The sequence below is a fragment of the Mustelus asterias genome, chromosome 26, assembly GCF_964213995.1.
Source record: "Mustelus asterias chromosome 26, sMusAst1.hap1.1, whole genome shotgun sequence".
Taxonomy (NCBI): domain Eukaryota; kingdom Metazoa; phylum Chordata; class Chondrichthyes; order Carcharhiniformes; family Triakidae; genus Mustelus; species Mustelus asterias.
Window position 1 is genome coordinate 5,874,611 of NC_135826.1, and position 22,447 is coordinate 5,897,057.

Below are 22,447 nucleotides of genomic sequence, written 5' to 3' on the forward strand. Positions count from 1 at the left end.
TGGGTTCCAAATTTTACTCAGGCAGTGGTGTTACTCGTGTAAAAACATCTGGTTTGGGTGAGTGACTGGTGCCATTGAGAGTTAGCAATCTAAGAGGAGGGGGAAAGAGCAGTTGAGCTTTGACAAAAGAGTCATCTGGACTCGAAACGTCAGCTCGTTTCTCTCCCTACAGATGCTGCCAGACCTGCTGAGATTTTCCAGCATTTTCTCTTTTGGTTTCAGATTCCAGCATCCGCAGTAATTTGCTTTTAGATAGGGAAAAGAACAGTTGGTTGTTTGCCCTTATCCTGAGTCCCAGAGCATTGAGAGCAGCCTATGACTGATGTGCCTGAACGTGATAGTGAACCAGAATAAACAGGACTGGTGAGCCTTTGTTAATTGTCTGTAAAAGTTACACAGCGATGGGAAACACCAGAAAGAAACAAGTCAACATATAGTAAAAACATACATATTTTACTGCAATACATATATATATATATCAGTAATTTTACAAAATAGTTGTTTAAGAAGGGAAGTTAAGACGAGGAGCTCCTGTTTCTACGAGGCAAGGATTGATGGCAGCGTCTGCCTGTGATTCAATAGCAACTTCTCCAGGCCACAATCAAAGCAGCAATTGGAGTTCCACTCTGCCCACCCTCCTGGGCAGATGAAAGACATAATTGTAACTTTTGATCTGTGAACTTTGTGTTCAAGGTGCTGGGTAATGGAATACACTGGTTTCAGGCACCAAGTATGTGAATATTGAGTTCTCCTGGATCAGGTACAGAACAGCTGGAAGGCACTGTGTAGTTCTCTTTTCATATTGTTCCAATTATATCTGTCAGCTCTAACCTCGGAGTGTGCTCCTCACTGCCTCAGAGACACTGAGGACCTGCCAAATATTAAGGCCCAGATCAATGCTGGAATTTTCCCCAAGCACATTGCCACCCATTGGACAAAGGGTGTAGTCACAGTTTACTTGTAATTCTAGAATTCACTTTTCATTAAAAAATATATGTGAAAGGGATTAGGTGGCTGTATTGCAAAACTCAGCGAGAATTAAAAAGTCCCAACTTCAATTCTTGCTCTGTGAGATCGACAGTGACATTCCGACATGCACTTTCCAGCATTCCCCACATCATCAGAGTGAAAATAATAGCTGAATACCAAATTAGGGGCAGTTGCCATTGCCCACCAGAGAGAGACTGGGGCCAAACCTATTTCACTTTCTCTCCTCAATGCACTGACTCGCTAGAGTCGAGTTCCTTGGGCACTGACTCTTGTAGCCTGTGACTGTCAGTCGGTTATTTGACTGCAAGGGCCTCACAGTTACTGCAGTCACCACCCCACTCTCACTTAGACCTCTGTCCTCAACCTTGTATACGATACCAGTGAAGCTTGTGGAACAGCACCTCTTCTTTTGATTAGACACTTTACAATCTTCTGGACTCAACACTGAATTCACCAATTTCCAATCTCAACCTTTCCCCTATTTTTCAGACACCAGTTCATAGAATCTACAGTGCAGAAGGAGGTCATTTGGCCCATCAAGCCTACACCAACAACAATCCCACCCAGGTCCTGTCCTATCCCCATAACCCCACATATTTACCCTCCTAATCCCCTGATGTTAAGTGGCAATTTATCATGGCCAATCAACCTAACCCGCACATATTTGGACTGAGGGAGGAAACTGGAGCACCCGGAGGAAACCCACGCAGACACGGGGAGAATGTGCAAACTCCACACATGATGTAGAGATGCCGGCGTTGGACGGGGTAAACACAGTAAGGAGTCTAACAACACTAGGTTAAAGTCCAACAGGTTTACTCCCACTCACCTGACAAAGGAGCAGCGCTCCAAAAGCTAGTGGCATTTGCTACCAAATAAACCTGTTGGACTTTAACCTGGGGTTGTGAGACTCCTTACTGTGCAAACTCCGAGGCTGGAATTGAACCAGGGTCCCTGGCGCTGTGAGGCAGCAGTGTTAATCACTGTGCCACCCCTTACAACTGTCACAGTTGTTGGTAATGATTCTGGTATATCTTTTACATCTCCTATAATTCATTTTTATTTCTTGAACTGTCGCCATCTGCTCTTGTCTTGCGTCATCATCCCTTTGTCATTTGTTTCTTGCCTTCCATCCTGTCAGACACCTTCCCTTTTGTTCCCTGCCTCTCTACTTGCTTAAAATGTGTTCCGTCACTTCAGACATTAACTGTTAATTTTTTCCACAGGTGCTACTCTACCTGAAACATTTTCTCTTTTTATTTCACTTCAGTCACCTGACACGCTCTCTCCAGAAGGGGTTTGCTAAAGTGGGAGCCTACCTAGCATAGAGATACTGAGGACCAACTGAACTGTAGTGTTCCAACTTTTGGGAACACCATCACCATCCATGAGCTCCCCGAGAAGTCTCACGCCATCCTAATTCAGAAATCTATCACTGTTCCTTCAGGATTGTTGGGTCGAAATCCTGGAACTCATTCTCTGACAGCATTGTGGGTGTACCCGTACCACAATGGACTGCACTTCCAGAAGTTGGCTCACAATCACCTTCTCAAGGAGAGTTCAGTATGGGCGACGACTGTTGGCCTTGCCAGCAACACACACGTCTGTATAAAACACCCGGTACACTAGGATTGAAATTGAGCCTGGGGACATCTGGGGCACATTGCCGCCAACTGGATGGAGAGTGGGGGCATAGTCAGAATTATTAGTATGTTGGGGAGTTTTTCAGTAAATCATTCCTAAAAGAACATCTTTATTATGCAACATTAGGCAAACAACTTGGTCTATTACTTACAGTCATTTCACAGAAACAAGTCAGTTAAATCCAGCAGAAATGTCTGCCTTGATTAAGAAAATGATGTGGAGATGCCAGCGATGGACTGGGGTAAGCACAGTAAGAGGTCTCACAACACCAGGGTAAAGTCCAACAGGTTTATTTGGTAGCACAAGCTTTCGGAGTGTCACTCCTTCTTCAGGTGTGTGTGAGTCACACACCTGAAGAAGGAGTGACACTCCGAAAGCTTGTGCTACCAAATAAACCTGTTGAACTTTAACCTGGTGTTATGAGATTTCTTACTTGGTTAAGAAAAACCAGAACCCTTCAAAAAAGAACCTTGACAGCACTACTTGTGATTCTAGAGTTCATTGGGTTTTAATAAAAAATGTGTACAAAAAGATTTACGAAGATGGCTCTATTTTTAAAGACAAAAATCGGAGAGTCCCAGTTTCAGAGATTGGTCTGGGAAATCAACAGAGTGCGCAAGTGATAGTCACACAAATGGGAATCTTCCAATAGGAGTTGCTAGATAGCTAACAACACAGTAACCCTGGCTGCTTTCTCCTCCAGGGCTTGGGAGGCTGAAAACCAATTGGTGCCCAAAAAAAACACCTCAATGATCAGTTAATTCCACACAGACCAGAGATCGAATGTGGAACCATCCAGGCATGCACTATACTGAATGATGTATTAATTCATCAATGGGGAGGTGAGCTATCGTACAGGCCAAAAGCACTTAACTCTTCCCTGATTACGGAGAGGTGGGAGTGGTTTACAATTAAGGTGCAGCAATGTCATGTTTGTGTTTTAAAAAATCATTTATGAAGAAGTTTAAAACAGATTTGGTTAATGTTTGAGAGCAGCAAAACTGTCCTTGCTTGGCTTAAACACTGTTCCATCACGGGAGTGGTGGTTTGATGGGACGGCGCTTAGAGCTCGGTGGCTGGTCCATTCCATTCATCATCATCATCTTCATCTTCATCTTCACCTGAACTGTAGATTAGATCTCGCCTGGACTTGATTGCATTGAGATCCTGTTCATTCAGCCTTTAAAAGAGAGCGTCATAGAGGTTTACAAATGGAAACAGGCCTTTTGGCCCAACTTGTCCACGCCGCCCTTTTTGGTTTATCCACTAAGCTAGTCTCAATTGCCCGCGTTTGGCCCATATCCCTCAATCCCCATCTTACCCATGTAACTGTCAATAAAGAGAGATCATTGCTTATCTAAATAACCTGCTCACGCCACATTATCAGAATCAGTGAATTATTCTGGAGTGCGGCGACTGTTGTGTCGACACATTCTGAACAGCCAATGGGCACAGAGCAACATCCAACAAACAAACTGAAGACCAGTTCGTCTGTTTATCTTTTTGCTCCCAATCACACTTCTGGAGCTTTTTTGTCCAATTTCTCACAAAAAAGGAATTGGAAAATAAATTTATTTTCATGCTAGGTTTTTTAAAGTAATGTGTATTTTCACAAGTTTTTCCAAAAAAATGCTCCCAGATAAAAGACGTGCTAATTGGAAGCTTGCAGAGATTAACCAATAAGCAATTTATTAGCTTGGCTATTCAACACTCATTTTGCAGGATTTTCCGGCCACACACCACCCCCCCCCCCCCCCCCCCCCAAAGACTGGAAAATCCTGCAGCTGACCTTTGCTTGGTCCTGACCCTGCCCGCTATGATTCCCGTGTTAGGCGGGACAGGAAAATTCCACCATTGTGTTGAAAGGCTCTGTTGATGTGTGAAGGGGATGTGATCCTTGACACAAGAGGAAGAGAATTTTAAGAACAGGACACAGATAACCAGGGAGACAGTGAGGCCCTTTGAGAATGGGAAGCTGCAGTGTCAGGTAAAGAAGGGTACATCAGGAAGGGTGGCTCTGTCCTGATGTGTAGGGCAGGACACGACGGATTATTCAGTGTAAATTAAGTAGGACGACCCAATGAGTTTGATGTATTCGTGCCAGTCCCTTATTTTGTGTGAACTAATTGAATTAGGGCGGCATGGTGGCTCAGTTGTTAGCACTGCTGCCTCACAGCGCCAGGGACCCAGCTTTGATTCTGACCTCAGGGTTCTCCCTGTCTGTGTGGGTTTCCTCCGGGTGCTCCGGTTTCCTCCCACAGTCCAAGGGTGTGCAGGGGGTTAGGTGGATTGACCATGCTAAATTAACCCTTAGTGTAACAAGATGTGTAGGTTAGATGGATTAGTGGGGTAAATACGTGGGGTTATGTGGATAGGGTCGAGGTAAGATGCTCTTTCGGAGAGTTGGTGCAGACTCAATGTTTGGCCTCCTTTTGCACTGTAGGGATTCTATGGTTAAACAGCCCTGATCATATCTGTTACTCCTGCATGTTTCATCAAGCTTCATTTTATCTAGCTCAGTCTAATTTCAGAGATATTGGATAAAGACATGGTTAACCTGGTCTAGATCACAAGGAGATCCGATCAGTATATTCCTATCATCTGATGATACAGATAGGTGTGGGTGAGACAACTCCCATTAAAGGAAGACAGTCGGACACAGTCAGAGATTGGCTGAAGCCACTGAACCCAAGACAATATCTATGCAGACCTGAATTCACAACAGTTGCCAAATGGATGGCTGGTTGAGAACAAATACCTTCCCTGCCACTTTCCAAATGGTGCCATGGAATCTACACGCTGGAGTTTATTTTAACATCTCATCTGAAGGAGATGGCACCTTTGCTGATGCAGTGAAGTCCCAGAATATGCAAACAGGTAGGGGGTTGAAATGCACTATCTTTTGATTCAGAAGCAAAGGTGCTCCTAGTTCTTTCTTTGTTCTTTCATGTGATGTGGGTATTTCTGGCAAGGCCAACATTTGCTGCCCATGGCTAATTGCCCTTGAACTGAGTGGCTTGCTACACCATTTCAGAGGACACTTAAGAATCAACCATATTGCTGTGGGGCTGGAGTCACATGTAGGCCAGACCCGGTAAGGACGGCAGATTTCCTTCCCTAAAGGACATTAGTGAACCAGATGGGTTTTTACAACAATCGACAGTGGTTCCATGGTCACCATTATGGAAACTAGCTTTTCACTTGCAGATTTATTGATTGAATTCAAATTCCATCAGCTGCCATGGTGGGATTTGAGCTCATGTTTGCAGAGCATTAGCCTGGAGCTCTGGATCACTAATTCAGTGATGTTAACACTACACTGCATCTCTCCCCCAGGCAAAACTGTGCAAGGTTTTGAAACCTGTGCAGTAAAAGTTCCTGTAATAAAGTGCGTTGGGAGAGGATCCCTGTAAACACTCACCTTGAGAAATGAGGATCCCTTTGCTGACCCTCAGGCTGGGCCTGTGGAACAAACGAACAAACTGAATTGGAGCAATTGTACCAAAGACAGCAACTTGAGCGTTGTTTACATTGAATAGTTTGAGTTGTAGAAAAGTGAAATCCCTGTCCATATTCCTGTATTCATTATGAAAACCAGACTCACAGATAGAACCTTCCACTATTCCTTGAAAAGACCAAAATCAGGACCACTGCTAAGTGCTCGCGCTGTGGCAGTGTAGCAGCATCCTGGTGCCACAGTTTAGGAAGTAGGTTTCAATGAACCTTGTTGGAGATCGTACAGAATTACACGAGCAGCTTCAGGGAGGATTATTCTGATCCTCGTGCTAATATTTGCAGTTTGGTAGGCAAAAAGGTTAAGTTGATGCTTTTCATATTTAAGAGGCTAAACAAACCTTGAGCTACTACATGGTTCCAATTATTGTTCTGCGTTAAGATCATAATATATATATATGGGAACAGGAGAAGGCCATTCAGCCCATCAGGCTCGCTTTGCCATTAAATAGGATCATGACTGATCTAATGTGGCCTTAACTTTCCTGCCCGCCTCCATAACCCTCGACTCCCATCAATCAAGAATCTATCTAACTCAACCTTGAATATATTCAATCACAGAATTACACAGAATCACAGAATACTACAGTGCAGAAGAGGCTCTTTGGCCCAACGAGTTTGCACTGACGCATGAAAGGCCCTGACTGCCCACCTAATCCCACTTGCCAGCGCAAAGAATGTGAAAGTGCAAGTTGTTTTTTAGAAAATCAAAATAATGAGAATTTTACATGCTAGCATGACCTGTGACCTTAAAGTTAAAGCCTTGAATGTTATGATGTGCCAAAGTACTTTTTAAAGGATGTGAGGCATCCCAACTCCACCACCCTCCCAGGCAGCGCATTCCAGACCGTCACCACCCTCTGGGTAAAAAAGCTTTTCCTCAAATCCCCTCTAAACCTCTCACCCCTCACTTTTAACTTGTGTCCTCTCGTAACTGCTGATCCCACCTCCACTATTCTCTGTGGAAGAGAATTCCAAAGGCTAAATTCCTGAGAGAAGAAATTCCTCCTCATCTCTGTCTAGAATCAGAGACGCCTTATACTGAAACTGTGCCCCCTAGTTTTAAAAATATCCTCTCAGTATGTATCCTGATAAGCCCCCGCTGAATCATGTATCTTTCAATAATATCACCTCTCATTCTTCTAAACTCCAATGACTATAGGTTCGACATGCTCAAACATTCCCTCATAAGGAAACCCCTTGATCCCAGGAACCATCCCAGTTAGCCTTCCCAAAGCCACTTTTAATGCAAGTGTATCTCTACTTAGATAGGGAGACCAAAACTATACACAGTATTCCAGGTGTGGTCACACCAATGCCCCGTGCAGTTGTATCAAGACTTCCTCACTTTTATACTCCATCTCCCTCTTCCAATAAAGGTCAACGTTCCATTTGTCTTCCAATTCATCTTTCTCTGCACCCTAGCTATGACTGTAACACTACATTCTGCACTCTCTCATTTCCTTCTCTATGAATGGTATGCTTTGTCTGTATAGCATGCAAGAAACAATATTTTTCACTGTATACTAATGCATGTGACAATAATAAATCAAATGAAATCAATTACTTGCTGTACCTGCATGCTAACTTTCTGTGATTCATGGATAAGGACACCCAGCACCCTCTATTCTGTAGCTTTCTGCAGCCTCTCTCTATTCAATAAAATTCAGTTTACTATTATTCCTGCCAAATTGAACAATCTCACATTTTCCAACAATATATTCCATCTGCCAAATTCTGCCCACACACCTAACTTATTCACATCCCTTTGCTAACACTTTGTATTCTCCCCATAACTTAGAATTAAAGAATTATAGAATCCCTACAGTGCAGGAGGAGGCCATTCAGCCCATCGAGTCTGCACCGACCACAATCCCACCCAGGCCCTATTCCCGTAACCCCTCATATTTGCCCTGCTAATCCCCCTGACACTAGGGTTAATTTAGCATGGTCAATCAACCTAACCTGCACATCTTTGGACTGTGGGAGGAAACCGGAGCACCCGGAGGAAACTCACGCAGACACGGGGAGAATGTGCAAACTCCACACAGACAGTGACCCAAGCTGGGAATTGAACCTGTGTCCCTGGTGCTGTGAGGCAGCAGTGCTAACCACTGTGCCGCCCCTTCTTTGTATTGTCAGTAAATTTGGCTACAGTTCAGTGTGTCCCTTCACCTAAGTCATTCACGTAGATGGCAAATAAGTTGAGGCATAAGCATCGACCTCTGTGGCACTCCACTAGTTTCCCAACCTGAAAATGACCATTTATTTATCTTGACTCTCCATTGCTGTCTGTTCGCCAATCTTCTATCCATGCACATATATCACCCCCAAAACCAAACTCTTGTGCAGTAACCTTTTCCTGGCACCTTATTGAATGCCTTTTGGAAATCCAAATACATGACATTTACTGGTCCCCCTTTACCCGCCCTACTCATTACCTCCTCAGAGAGCTCTAATAAATTTGTCAAACACAAATTCCCTTTCACAAAACCATGTTGACTCTGCCTGATTGTATTACGATTTACTAAATATCCTGATACTACCTATTTAATAATGGACTCTAACTATTTCCTGATGGCAGATGTTGGAATAGCTGGCCGACAGTTTCCTGCTCTCCGTCTCCCTCCTTTCTTGAATAGTGGAGTTACGAGTTTGACTTTTCAATCTGGTGAGACTTTTTCTCCAGTAATCCTGATTGTTTTAAGTTCCTCCCTTGTTTTTCCCTCTTCATTTTATGGTCTCTGAGGTGGACCCGCCTCCTTCTCAAGGTACCTGGCGACAAGAACTAAACGTTGTTTGGTCAAAAACAAAAAATAGTTATTGTGAATATACGGTTAACGGATCTAGCCAAAACGGTCTCTCCTTTAAGTGCCTTCTTTGGCAGGAGAGTTTCAAGGGGAGTTCTATTTAACCCAAGTTTCCCTTTTGTGATTTTTAAATCATCGACCGCTTCCAATACCTGTGAGTAGGTCTTTGGTGTTGCATGGGCTGTTGTCGTGGAGATTTGGGGTGCTTCAATCCTGATTGGTTCCGAAGACCTAGTGATTGCAGGCTCATCCAGCCTTTCATCCAGTTCATTGTCTGTGTAAGCTCCCCCTTCTCCGTCTGTGTCCTCATAATCACTGTTTGCCCGACTCTCATCACAGCTCAGATAATCCATGCTCATGCTGCTCGATCGGTTCAGCAGTTCCAGGTCTTCCGTTCCAGTTTCTTCAGCCTGAAACCATAAAGTACAGAATAAGATGAGGCTGCTTGGCCCTTTTAATTCTGCTCCAACTCCTTACAGTGTCAGCCATGGTACTCTCATCTCTTGAGTTACAAGATTCTAAGTTCAAGTTCTAATCCAGGCTGACACTCCAGCGAGGGGAGTGCTGCACAGTCAGAGGAGCTGTCTTTCAACCGAGATGTTAAACTGAGACCTGGTCAGATGGGTGTAAAATAATCTTTGACACCATTCTGAGCAAGGGAGTTAGAACCATAGAGTCCCTACAGGGCAGAATGAGGCCATTTGGCCCATCAAGCCTGCACCGACAACAATCCCATCCAGGCCCTATCCCTGCTACCGCATACCCCAGACACTAAGGGGCAAGTTACAATGGCTAATCGACCTAACCCACACATCTTTGGAGTGTGGGAGGAAACCGGAGCACCTGGAGGAAACCAATGCAGACATGGGGAGATCGTGCAGACTTTATGCAGTCACCCGAGGCCGGAATTGAACCCGGGTCCTGGCGCTGTGAGACAGCAATGCTAACCACTGGGCCACCGTGCTGCCCTTGTTATCTCAGTGTTCTGGCCAATATTTATCCTTCAATCAACATCACACAAGAAAGAAATCTGGTTATTATCCCATTGCTATTTGTGGAAGTTTGCTGTGTGTATATTAGCTGCTATGCTGCCCACATTGCAACAGTGACTATGATTCAAATAATACTTCATTGGCTGCAAAGTGCTTTGAGATGTCCAGAGGTAGTGGAAAGCTCTATATAAACGTCAGTCTTGCTGTGTTTTTCTTCCTACCCCTATTTAACTGTCTGCAGTCCATTCATTTAATCGTCTGAGGAGAAGATCAAAATAAATATTCATGGATTCCGACAGTAATAAAGCAAAACTGTAGAATAATTTTTCATCCTCACATCTTTAATATCCCTGCTGCTCCTGCAAGCAATATTTAATTCCACCTCACCCTCCCACTCCACACCCCCACGCATCCGCCACCATCTCACCATTCTAAGGCATTCGAAACTTTGTGTCTTGGTAGTGCTCTTAAGAACTTAAGAGTGATACAATGAAGTTTTTTTGGTATATTTTCGACAAACTCCTTTGGAAAAGATTCCCCATGAAATATGGGGCGACACAGTGGTTAGCATTGCTGCCTCACAGCCACAGGGACTCGGGTTCGATTCCCAGCTTGGGTCACAGTCTGTGTGGAGTCTGCACATTCTGCCCTGGGTGGGTTTCTTCCCACAGTCTGAAAGACGTGCTGGTTAGGTGCTAAATTAGAACCATAGAAACCCGACAATGCAGAAGGAGGCCATTCGGCCCATCGAGTCTGCACCGACCACACTCCCAACCAGGCCCTACCCCCATACCCCAACACATTTACCCGCTAATCCCTCTAACCTACACATCTCAAGGCACTAAGGACAATTTTAGCATGGCCAATCAACCCAACCCGCACATCTTTGGACTGTGGGAGGAAACCGGAGCACCCGGAAAATTCTCCCTCAAGTGTGCCCGAACAGGCACCAGAGTGTGGCAACTAGGGGATTTTCACAGTAACTTCAATGCAGTGTTAATAATGTAAGTCTATTTATGACACTAATAAATAAACTAAAAAAACCTCAATTTTTGCCAATTTGTTTTGTGGGAAGAATCTTTCCCCGGACACCCAGCGATCCGGTAACTCAGGGCAGAACCCCAGGCCCTCCCGGTGTTTTGGCTCAGTACAGTTTCAAGTGGCATAGTTACCAACTATGGTCTGACATAGGAAGCTAAAAATCAACCACCTTAAACAACAATCTCCTGAAGAATTGGAACACACTGATGATACCGGTGACATCGGGACCTTTTGAATGATATGGAATAAAATGACTGGAAGTTTCAAAGAGAGAAAGAAGAAACACCTTTTCTTCCGGAAACCACACAGCCTGAGTCTGCTGCTCCTTGATTGTCGCTTTCAAAGCTTCGTACCACGCGCTGGAACCAGAGTTCAGATTTATTGTACCTGTGGGGAAAAATTAAAGAAGGTGCTTATTCACAAAGCTACCTGGAGTAGACTATGGGTTCGACTTGGACTTGTGTGGGGACAAACTGGGAGTTTGTATGAGTCCAGTATGGCACAAGAGAGGCCTCTTTGTAAGGCTCCATTGGTCGTGGAGAGTGGTGAGCATGTGTCAGAGTGATGGATGGAGCGCTGCAGCCAGGGAGCGCTGCAGACTCACCCACATTCATCATCGACAGGAGCTCTCAACAGAAATTCACAAAAAGATCCTTTCTGGTTTTGTCTGAGAAACGCAGGGCGATGCCCAGGACACAAGCAAGGCTGAAAAGAGAAAACATGGAAAATCGAGCCATAATGATTAGTTTCTGCCGAGTGATTGTAGGAACCAGGGAAGGCAGTGTTTGCATGTTTAGTTTTCTTGTGCAGTTCCCCTGTGGAGAGGGTTTAATAGAATAACAGCTGGCCAGTGGTTGCTATTCAGCCGGGCCCTCCATACAGACACCAGTGCTTCTGGGATCATGTGCAAAATCACAGGATAAAGAAGGTCCTTCTTTCCATGTTATCATCATTCAAATAACAAAGAAAAGTACAGCACAGGAACAGGCCCTTCAGCCCTCCAAGCTGGTGCCGATCATGATGCCGTAACTAAACTGAAAACAAACCTTCTGCCCTTACTTGGTCCGTATCCCTCTATTCCTTTCCTATTCATGTACCCATCCAGATGCCTCTCAAATGTTGCTAATATGCCGGCTTCCACCCCCTCCTCTGGCAACATGTTCCAGGCACTCTCTGTGTGAAAAACTTCCCCCGTACATCTCCCTTAAATTTTCTCCCTCTCACCTTGAACCTGTGCCCCCTTGTAATCCACCCTGGGAAAAAGCCTCTGACTATCCACCCTGTCTATGACTCTCATAATTTTGTAGCCCTCTATCAGGTCTCCCCTCAGCCTCTGTCCAGTGAAAACAATCCTAGTTTATTCAACCTCTCCTCATAGCTAACATCTTTGAGATCTCTCTGTATGTTAATGTTCGCAAGGGTTCTGCCATCCCTTGTGGCTATCGACCCATCTACATCCCCTGCCTTGATGGAGAGAGTGCAGCATTCCTAAAGGAATCTGAATCATCTGGATCCAGCAGACCACCTCATCCAATCTTTCGATGCTGCGCGTCGCGCCATTGGGGAGGAAAGGACAGCATGGCTCAATCTCACACATGCCCATTGGAAAGGCTGGAACTTGATTCGCCGCCTTGGCACTGTCCAAAAATAACCAGCATTAAATTGTCCATTGGTTACCCTGGGCCAAGTGCCAATCATCTGTTGCATGTGGTGTGGACACCATTGAAAAAGAAAATAAAATGTATCAGCTATAACAAACTGAAGAACACCACCAGCAACATGCTGAACAAGGCAATCCTGATCTCTTCAACATCTCCGTACTGGAGACAGAATGAATGGGCCTGAAATGTGACAAAGCAGCAGAATATGATAACATCACACCCAAATTCCTGGAACAGCTTGTCCCTTGTGCTGGTGCCTGTCTGAACTCAGTTCTACACAAGAGTCACCACATTACGTGAAACATGGTGGTTAAACTCACAGTCTGAAAGACGTGCTGGTTAGGGTGCATTAGCCATGCTAAATTCTCCCTCAGTGTACCGGGACAGGCGCCGGAGTGTGGCGACTAGGGGATTTTCACCGTAACTTCATTGCAGTGTTAATGTGAGCCTTACTTGTGGCTAATAAATAAACTTTAAACTTTAACAAGATCAAATGTAGCCACTAGTTCCAGGTATTGAAGAGCGGAAACAACAAAATATATTTACAAATCAACCAATGTTAGGAAGCAGCTGAAAAATGATTTCACCAAAGTATCAGGTGTACTCGAAGCTGAAGTGTTTACCAGTGAAGAGATGAGACCAGTATTTCCTCAGCTTTACAGCCTGGTTGTAGAGACTCTTGGAGCTTTTCCTTGACTGAGGATAGAGGTGCTGCCTCATGGCTTTGACCTCCTGTTTGTTCTCTGGGTTGAAGAAGACCACAATGGGGTACCACTTGACATAATTTAGCCGCTCGATGGCTGAAGGTGTGATATCAAGCAGTCCATGTTTATTCTGTAAATTCAATTGAAATTTGGGTCACTTTAACAGAAACCTCCAGCTTTTTGCCTTATTGGCCACTTTAAATAATGATTATTTTCTGCAACTCTCGCTTTATTGTACTTCCACGTGCATTGATAACCACCAGTACCTTCCCAAAATGGTTCTCCTCTAAGTGTATGCTTAAATAATAAGAATTTAGTTCAGGGCGGCATGGTGGCACGGTGGCACACTGTTGCCTCACAGCGCCAGGGACCCGGGTTCGATTCCGGGCTCGGGTCACTGTCTGTGCGGAATCTGCACGTTCTCCCCGTGTCTGCGTGGGTTTCCTCCCACAGTCTAAAGATGTGCGGGTTAGGTGGATTGGCCATGCTAAATTGTCCCTTAGTGTCAGGGGGACTAGCCAGGGTAAATGCTTGGGGTTATAGGGTCTGGGTGGGATTATGGTCGGTGCAGACTCGTTGGGCCAAATGGCTTCCTTCTGCACTGTAAGATAATATAAATAAGAGAGCTATTCACCACAGATGGCATCACAGCCAAGACTGTCCCCCATGTGTCCTTTCTACCATTTAATTAGATCAAGGGCGGCTCAATAGTTAGCACTGCTGCCTCTGAGTGCCAGGGACCAGGGAATAGAGGGATACAAACGGATGGTCTAGTTAGGAACACAAGATCGGTGCAGGCTTGGAGGGCCGAAGGGACTGTTCCTGTGCCTTGTATTGTTCTTTGACCAGGTTTGATTCTGGCCTTGGGTCACTGTCTGTGTGTATTTTGCACGTTCTCCCCATGTCTGTGTGGGTTTCCTCCGGGTGCTACAGTTTTCTCCCACAGTCCAAAAATGTGTAGGTTGGGTGGATTGGCCATTTTAAGTGCATAGGATTACGGGGATAGTGTGGGGGGTGAGCCTAGATGCGATGCTTTTTCGCAGAGTTGGTGCAGACTCGAAGTAGGTGGCCTCCTTCTACACTGTAGGGATTCTGTGGCTGATCGATATCCACACCCCATCTACCCGCCTTGACTCTGTAACCTTTAATAAATACCCTTGTCTAACAGAAACCTAACAATTTCAGATTTTAAATTTCCAAATGCTCCCGCGACAATGTCAACAGTTTTATGGGGAGAGAATTCCAGATCTCCATTACCCGTGGCTTGAAAAACTAATTTCTGACCCAAATGGCCTAGCTCTCAGTTTAAGTTCTTGCCCCCTTTTAATGAAGTCCTCGACGAGAGGCAGTATTTTCTCTCTAATGCTCACTGATGTCCACGTTTGTGAATACTGAATTGGCTGCTGTGGTGAATTCTGCTCCCTTTCTAATCCTTTAAGCATTGAGGCTAATTGTAATACTCTCCCACTGCTGTCCAGATGGGGATCAACTAACTCAGGCCAAACTGGGACTTTACTGGTCCATATTGCCCCAGTCGTGCATTAATCTAAAGAGCTATTGATTGGGTTGCTTATTGAGAAACTCAACTAATAGGCGATTGACACAACTGTCAGAGTTCACCTCACCTTCTGAGCAATAAGCCGCACAGTTTCAAGTTTGATGACAGATGATGATGATCCCACTTCTTCAGAATTCCTCTGTACAGTTTCTAGAACGGACACATTGCAGGATTAGTGAGAGCTCAGGACATCCACGATGATCATAACGCAACAATGAATGTGAATGGATAACCTGGTCTTTTAGCTCAAATACTATTGTGGGATCTTGCTGTGTGCAAAATGGCAGCCACACCTGCCTACCTAACGACATGCAAAATGGGATTCATTGGATTTGGAGCACTCTGAGACATCCTGAGAATTATATAAATGCAAGATTTTTCTTTTTTATTCAGTGGTTATTTATGCGGTATGTTTGAAGGTGGACTGGGAGTAACCAATATCTTAAACTTTGGCATGGTACAAAGTTCAAAGAACATTAGATTCCCTTGGGACACAGCCTTGGATTTTTACAAAGTAAAGCACATTCCGCACGCTCAAACGGAGAAGTATTTCTGTGTAAAGGCATGTACAGGATGATAGTTCTCTGCAAAAAGATTGCGACGGGGTGGAGGAATGGGACAAGTAACCACAAATAGCATTTCATCCAGACAAATGCAATGTGATGGGTGTAGGGAGGACAGATACACAACATTCTCACCATTTACAGGGAACAATACGGAAATCGGTCAAGGGAAAATAGGTCTATTCAAAGGGTGAAAAAAGGTATTTGACCTGAAACATTAACCCTGTTTCTCTCATCACAGACATTGCCAGACCTGCTGAGTCCTTCCAACATTTTCTGTTTTTATTTCCGGTTTCCAGCTTCCGCAGTATCAGAGAAAGTTCCAGATGTTATTGTTCACAGATCACTCTAAGTTTACGACTAAGCATCGGGTTGCATTCATAGAACTATTCGATACATGTCAAAGGACACCAGTCTCTCCTTGTGCAGGGCATTGGTTAGACTTTCACTCACATGGTGGATGACATGGCAGTCTCAGTAAAGGTTCAGAGAGAGGCACATGAATAATTCCCCATCTTCAAAGCCCTAAATTGCTCTGAAAGGGTGAAAGTATCGGTGATCTGATAGAAGTGTATAAAATGACGAAAGGGCTGCATTTAGTACGCACCAACGGTCTGACAGAATGGGGAAGACCAAAAGTAAACTATACAAGGGTGAGAATAGGGTAGGTGTTGGGCGGTTTTCCCGGCGAGCAGTGGACATTGAGCATAAGGATACGTGGATATGGAAAAAAAGCTGACTTCTGTTGTGGTAGAGATCACATTGTGTAAAAGCTACACAATTTACCAACTACCATCAGCATGGCGAGTGTGATACCCGGGATTTATTTGGATTGTCTGAGGGGATCGGAGAGGAAAGTTTCCAAATTGTTTTTCTCTTTGACGCCCTGGGGTTTTTTTTGTCTCTGTTTTAATTCCTCTTAAGGTGATTGGGTGGCTATTGGTGAGGGGAAGCGTTTAATCATTCTCCTCCAGGAAACACAACTCATTGTTTCCTACCTGCCATTTTGCATGTTTGTCTATAGAATCATAGAATCTCTACAGTGCAGAAGGAGGTCATTTGGCCCATCGAGCCTGCACCAACAACAATCCCACTCTGGCCCTATCCCCATAACCCCATGTATTTACCCAGATAATCCCCAGATAATAAGGGGCAATTTAGCATGGCCAATCAACCTAACCTGCACATCTTTAGACTGTGGGAGGAAGCGGAGCACCCGGAGGAAACCCACGCAGACATGGGGAGAATGTGCAAACGCCACACAGACAGTGATCCGAGACCAGAATTGAACCTGGGTCCCTGGCGCTGTGAGGCTGCAGTACGAACCACTGTGCCACCATTCAGAAACAGCAGGTCTCTCTCTAATAGGAAATGCCTTTTGGTCGCAACTCTGACCTTTATTTCATTTCCAAACAGCTGACACTTGCTTCTCATTTCATGCGTCTTAGAAGAATGGAAAGCTGAATTAACCTAAAGACACAAGTGCAAGAATGCATCTGTCCAAATGAACTCAAAAGCTAAAAGCAATCAATCCATCACGACCAAAGGTAGCTCTATTTCCAGGTAACTAAAGTAAGAGCGAGATGGGTGGCACGGTGGTTAGCACTGCTGCCTCACAGCTCCAGGGACCCAGATTCGATTCCGGCCTCAGGTAACTGTCTGTGCGGTGTTGGCACATTCTCCCCTTGTCTGCGTGGATTTCCTCCGGGTGCTCCGGTTTCCTCCCACACTCCAAAGATATGTGGGTTAGGTGGATTGACCATGCTAAATTGCCCCTTAGTGTCCCAATATGTGTCTGTTAGGGGAATTCATGGAGTTATGGGGATAGGGCCTGAGATGCTCTGCCAGAGAGTTGGTGCAAACTCGATGGGCCGAATGACCTCCTTCTGCACTGTAGGGATTCTATAATTCTATCCCATGATTCTATGAATACTCACGGGCAAATTCGAACAGGTCGGGCTGGTCACTGGCCAATCTCTGAGTAGCAATATCCGAAATTGGTCCAAGAATCACAACAGGTCTTTTATAACTGGCTGTAATAAAGACATCAGATTATTAAAACAAAGTCAATCCATTCCAGATTAATAAATAAATACATATTTTGTTTAGTGGATATAATACCCATTTAGTTCACCTCAGGCAGCATTGCCTCCACCGAGAGTGAGACAAACTAGTGCTAACCACTGCCGTCACTAAACTAGTGCTAACCACTGCCCTATTCACACAGAGTATGAGTGCAGGTCACTAGAATGAGACTTGGACCTCCAATCTGCTGACTGACTGTTGTAAGTACTGCTGTTGTTGCAAGACTGATACTGTGCTGGATTAATGTAATCTGTCTTTCAGAAAAACTCAATTGGTGAATCAGAAAATGCACTAACTGATATTCAACATTACAGTTAAGATAAGTAAGAGGTAGATGTGAGTTCCAGACCAGCACTTGTAAGTTCTGACCCAAGTACCAACCCAAGTTCCAATCTGTTCACTGTGCAAAACTATAAGTATATCAAGAAAATAGAATGTGAGGGTTAAACTTGTCACAGGTCTGTGACTGTCAAGGATTTGGAGCGAGATTTTCCGGTTGTGCTCACCCCAAGACGGGAAAATCCTGTCGAGGTCAATGGACCTTTGCACGATTCCCGTGGCGGGTGGGATGGGAAAATTCCGCCCTTGATGTTGTTCTATTCTCCTTGAGAAGCAACACCTCACCTCCCTCACCTGAGGAAGGAGCAGCGCTCCAAAAGCTCGTGGTTCCAAGTAAACCTGCTGGACTTTAACCTGCTGTTGTGAGACTTCAAACTCCACACAGACAGTGACCCAAGGGCGGAATTGAACCCGGGTCCCTGGCACTGTGAGGCAGCAGTGCTAACCACTGTGCCACTCCTAATTTGAATGAAACCATTGTCAATTGGTGTAAAAACATACCTGGTTCACCAATGTTCTTTGGGGAAGGAAATCTGCTGTCCTGGTCTGGTCTGGCCCACATGTAGTTGACTCTGAAACGCCGCTCAGTTCAAGGGCAATTAGGGATGGACAATGAATGCTGGTTCAGCCAGTGATGCCCACACCCCATGAAAGAATTTTTATTAAAATGCCAGTGGTTCTGGAGTTTATGGTTCCCCTTGAACTTGATCTTTTAAACGATGGAATCCACTTCATATTTATTCTTAACACAGGCCGAATGACGCAGCAACATTCTCTATTTTGTGTACCTTCTCTCAGGATGACCCTTTCATAGGGGGGGAATTTGCCCTGAATGGTTAAGGCTGAGAGGTTTTCTCTGCTCTTCCGAAGGTTTTTCTTGGCGCCCCGGAGGCCGCGCATTTTCCAGAACTCGGCCCGTGCACCGCTCGATGTGCTGGATGACGTTTTCTGCATGACATCAGCTTTGGCGATCTGTTCAGCTCTAAAAAGAAAACGAAGAGCAGAGAATGTGATGTTAGATTGCAGCACCACAGTCAGCCTTCCTGCAAGTAACATCACCACAGCCCAACTCCATTGTACGAGGACATAATACTGCAATGGGTATACTAGTAATCCAGGGGCCTAATAGCTCAGATGGGGGCGGCACGGTAGCACAGTGGTTAGCACTGCTGCTTCACAGCTCCAGGGACCTGGGTTCGATTCCCGGCTCGGGTCACTGTCTGTGTGGAGTTTGCACATTCTCCTCGTGTCTGCGTGGGTTTCCTCTGGGTGCTCCGGTTTCCTCCCACAGTCCAAAAGATGTGCGGGTTAGGTTGATTGGCCATGCTAAAAATTGCCCTTAGTGTCCTGAGATGCGTAGGTTAGAGGGATTAGTGGGTAAATATGTAGGGATATGAGAGTGGGGCCTGGGTGGGATTGTGGTCGGTGCAGACTCGATGTGCCGAATGGCCTCTTTCTGTACTGTAGGGTTTCTATGATGATTTCTTCTATGATTTCATATAAAATTCCACAATGGTAGTTTGAGAGTTCGAACTTAATTTTTAAAACTCAGGAATCTGAAGAAGTGACCAAGTTGTCAGGAACTATTAAAAACCCAACTGGTTCATGTCCAAAAGACGTGCTGGTTAGGTGCATTGTCCATGCTAAATTCTCCCTCAGTGTACCCGAACAGGCGCCGGAGTTTGGTGACTAGGGGATTTTCACAGTAACCTCATTGCAGTGTTAATGTAAGCCTACTTGTGACACTAAAAAATAAACTTTAAAAAGATCAAATGTAGCCACTAGTTCCAGGTATTTAAAAGCAGAAACAAGAAAATATATTTACAAATCAATTAATGTTAGTAAGCAGCTGAAAAATGATTTCATTGCAATGTTAATGCAAGCCTACTTGTGACACTAATAAACTTTCTTTCTTCTTTCATGGTGGCACGGTGGCACAGTGGTTAGCACTGCTGCCTTACAGTGCCAGAGACCCAGGTTCAATTCTGGCCTTGGGTCCAGTGTCTGCATGGGTTTCCTCTGGGTGCTCTGCTTTCTTCCCACAGCCCAAAGATGTACGGGTTAAGTTGATTGACCATGGTAAATTAGTGTTAGGAGGATTAGCAGTGTAAATACAGGGGTATATAGGGCCTGGGTGGGATTGTTGTTGGTGCAGGCTTGATTAGCCAAATGTTCTCCTTCTGTAGGGATTCTATGTACCGGAGGGAAGGATACTGTCAACCTCAATTGGTTTGGTCCAGGTGTGAGTCCAGTTCCACACTAAACTGATTAACCTATGGCTGACCTCCAAAATGACTTAGCAAGCTGATGCGCTATCAATAAGGCGAAAGACTACCGATATGCCAATATAAGTGTAGGCTTTTATTCACAACAGAATCAGGAGCAGATCCCAACAAATAACCGACCTGGACTGAACAAGGGGGAGGAGACAGCCACCTTTATACTAGGTGCTGAGGGGAGGACCCAAACTGGAAGGGGATGTGTCCAGGTATGACAAGCACACACAACGGTGGTCCATATAGGACAAAGGCACAACTGAGGTCCACCACACAAGCCAGCCCAGTTATAGCAAACAACTATTTCACTAAGCCACTTTCTCAGGGCAATAAATGCTGCACTTGCCAATGACATCAACATCCCGAAAATGAATTTTAAAATTCTTTTCTGAGGTTGGAAACTCTACAAAACTGAGTTTAACGTCATTTAATTTTCATTTTAACTCCACATTTACACCTCTCCCTGACTGAACAGGTTAAAGTAAAGTTAAAGTTTATTTATTAGTCACAAGTAGGCTTACATTCACGCTGCAATGAAGTTACTGTGAAAATCCCCTAGTTGCCACACTCCGGGAACACTGAAGGAGAATTCAGCATGGCCAATACACCTAACCAGCACATCATTCGGACTGTGAAAGGAAACCAGAGCACCCGGAGGGAACCCATGCAGACACAGCAAGAACCTGCAGACTCCGCACAGACTGTGACCCAGGCCGGGAATCGGTTAAGTCAGTAGATACCTAAGGCCTGAACCCAAGAGGATCCCAGATTGGATCCGTGGTTTCTGCTATTAGCTTACATTACCTTGGCCAGGAAAATGGGAGACATAATTAATATCAGTGTCGCTTGGGCTAGAAATAAATGTGGGTGAGAGTGGGGAAACATCAGGGAGCTGAATTGGCCAAGTTCCTGCCTTAGGAGCTCAAGGTGAGAGGGGCGAAGTATAACTCAGATATTAGAGGGATATTTTTTACACAGAGGGTGGTGGGGGCCTGGAATGCGCTGCCAAGTAGGGTGGTGGAGGCAGACACGCTGACATCGTTTAAGACTTACCTGGATAGTCACATGAGCAGCCTGGGAATGGAGGGATACAAACGATTGGTCGAGTTGGACCAAGGAGCGGCACAGGCTTGGAGGGCCGAAGGGCCTGTTTCCTGTGCTGTACTGTTCTTTGTTCTTTGATCAGTGAGCCTGACCCAGGTACTCGTGTATTAGCATCAGGTGGAGAAGGAATCAGGCTCATCTGTGATGCTTTCACACATGGCAAATGGCCACCAAAAGAAAGCACCAGATGGTATCCACCGTTCCCTGCTGTGGCAAAGATTCCAGCAGAAAATTAAAGGGAGTTTAGAAGAGTGAGAGAGGATCTCACAGAAACTTTAAAAATTCTAGCAGGGTTAGACAGTGTAGATTCAGAAAGAATGTTCCAGATGGTGGGGGAGTCCAGAACTAGGGGTCAGAGTTCCAGATGGTGGGGGAGTCCAGAACTAGGGGTCAGAGTTTGAGGATAAGGGGTAAACCTTTTAGGACTGAGGTGAGGAGAGGTTTCTTCACCCAGAGGGTGGTGAATGTGTGGAATTCACGACCACAGAAAGTAGTTGAGGCCAAAATGTTGTGTGATTTCAAGCAGAAATTAGGTATAGCTCTCGGGACTAAAGGGATCGAGGGGAAGGGGGGATCAGGATATTGAATTCGATGATCAGCCATGATCAAAATGAATAGCGGAACAGGCTCGAAGGGCCGAATGGCCTACTCCTACTTCTAGTTTCTATGTTTAAAGCTCATTGGCTGGGTATAAGAGTCCCTGTTTTTATTTCAAGGTGGTGGAGAGAATCGGACATGGGTTATTACCTTGAAGAGCATAATGGAGCAAGGTTTATTTATTTGATGCATTGGATAACATAGGTTTGTTAAAGCAATGACTTGGCATTCCTAACTCAGATTAAAATGAAACATTGGCTCCACCTCCTTTAGCTCATCTTCTTGGATAGCACAGTGGCACAGTGGTTAGCGCTGCTGCCTCACAGCGCCAGGGACTCGGATTCGATTCCCGGCTTGGGAATCTGTGCGGAGTCTGCACATTCTCCCGGTGTCTGCATGGGTTTCCTCCGGGTGCTCTGGTTTCCCCCCATAGTCCAAAAAATGTGCTGTTGGGTAAATTGGCCATGATAAATTCTCCCTCAGACGCCTCCACCTGAGCTCCGGCTGTTCGACTGAACTATTCACCACAGCACAGATCCAAACAGTGACATTGAAGGGATGGCTCCAATT

At 45.1% G+C, this 22,447-nt stretch overlaps 1 protein-coding gene across 4 annotated transcripts in view; it reads right to left on the reverse strand.

Annotated features, from left to right (window-relative positions):
- The window catches only part of LOC144479440 (tight junction protein ZO-3-like), a 335,349-nt gene that overhangs the window by 223,954 nt on the left and 88,948 nt on the right, over positions 1–22,447 (reverse strand). For 3 of the 4 annotated variants that reach the window (XM_078198106.1, XM_078198105.1, XM_078198103.1), the window contains exons 14-21: positions 18,689–18,882; positions 17,414–17,509; positions 14,981–15,063; positions 13,275–13,485; positions 11,277–11,377; positions 9,110–9,367; positions 6,056–6,096; positions 375–3,814 (exon numbers count right to left, since the gene is read on the reverse strand). In XM_078198106.1, the coding sequence (XP_078054232.1) occupies positions 3,697–3,814; positions 6,056–6,096; positions 9,110–9,367; positions 11,277–11,377; positions 13,275–13,485; positions 14,981–15,063; positions 17,414–17,509; positions 18,689–18,882 (1,102 nt within the window). In that variant the 3' untranslated portion in view covers positions 375–3,696. Of the gene's footprint in view, positions 1–374; positions 3,815–6,055; positions 6,097–9,109; positions 9,368–11,276; positions 11,378–13,274; positions 13,486–14,980; positions 15,064–17,413; positions 17,510–18,688; positions 18,883–22,447 lie in introns of those variants that run through there. The other variant, XR_013495530.1, reaches the window with a different exon arrangement.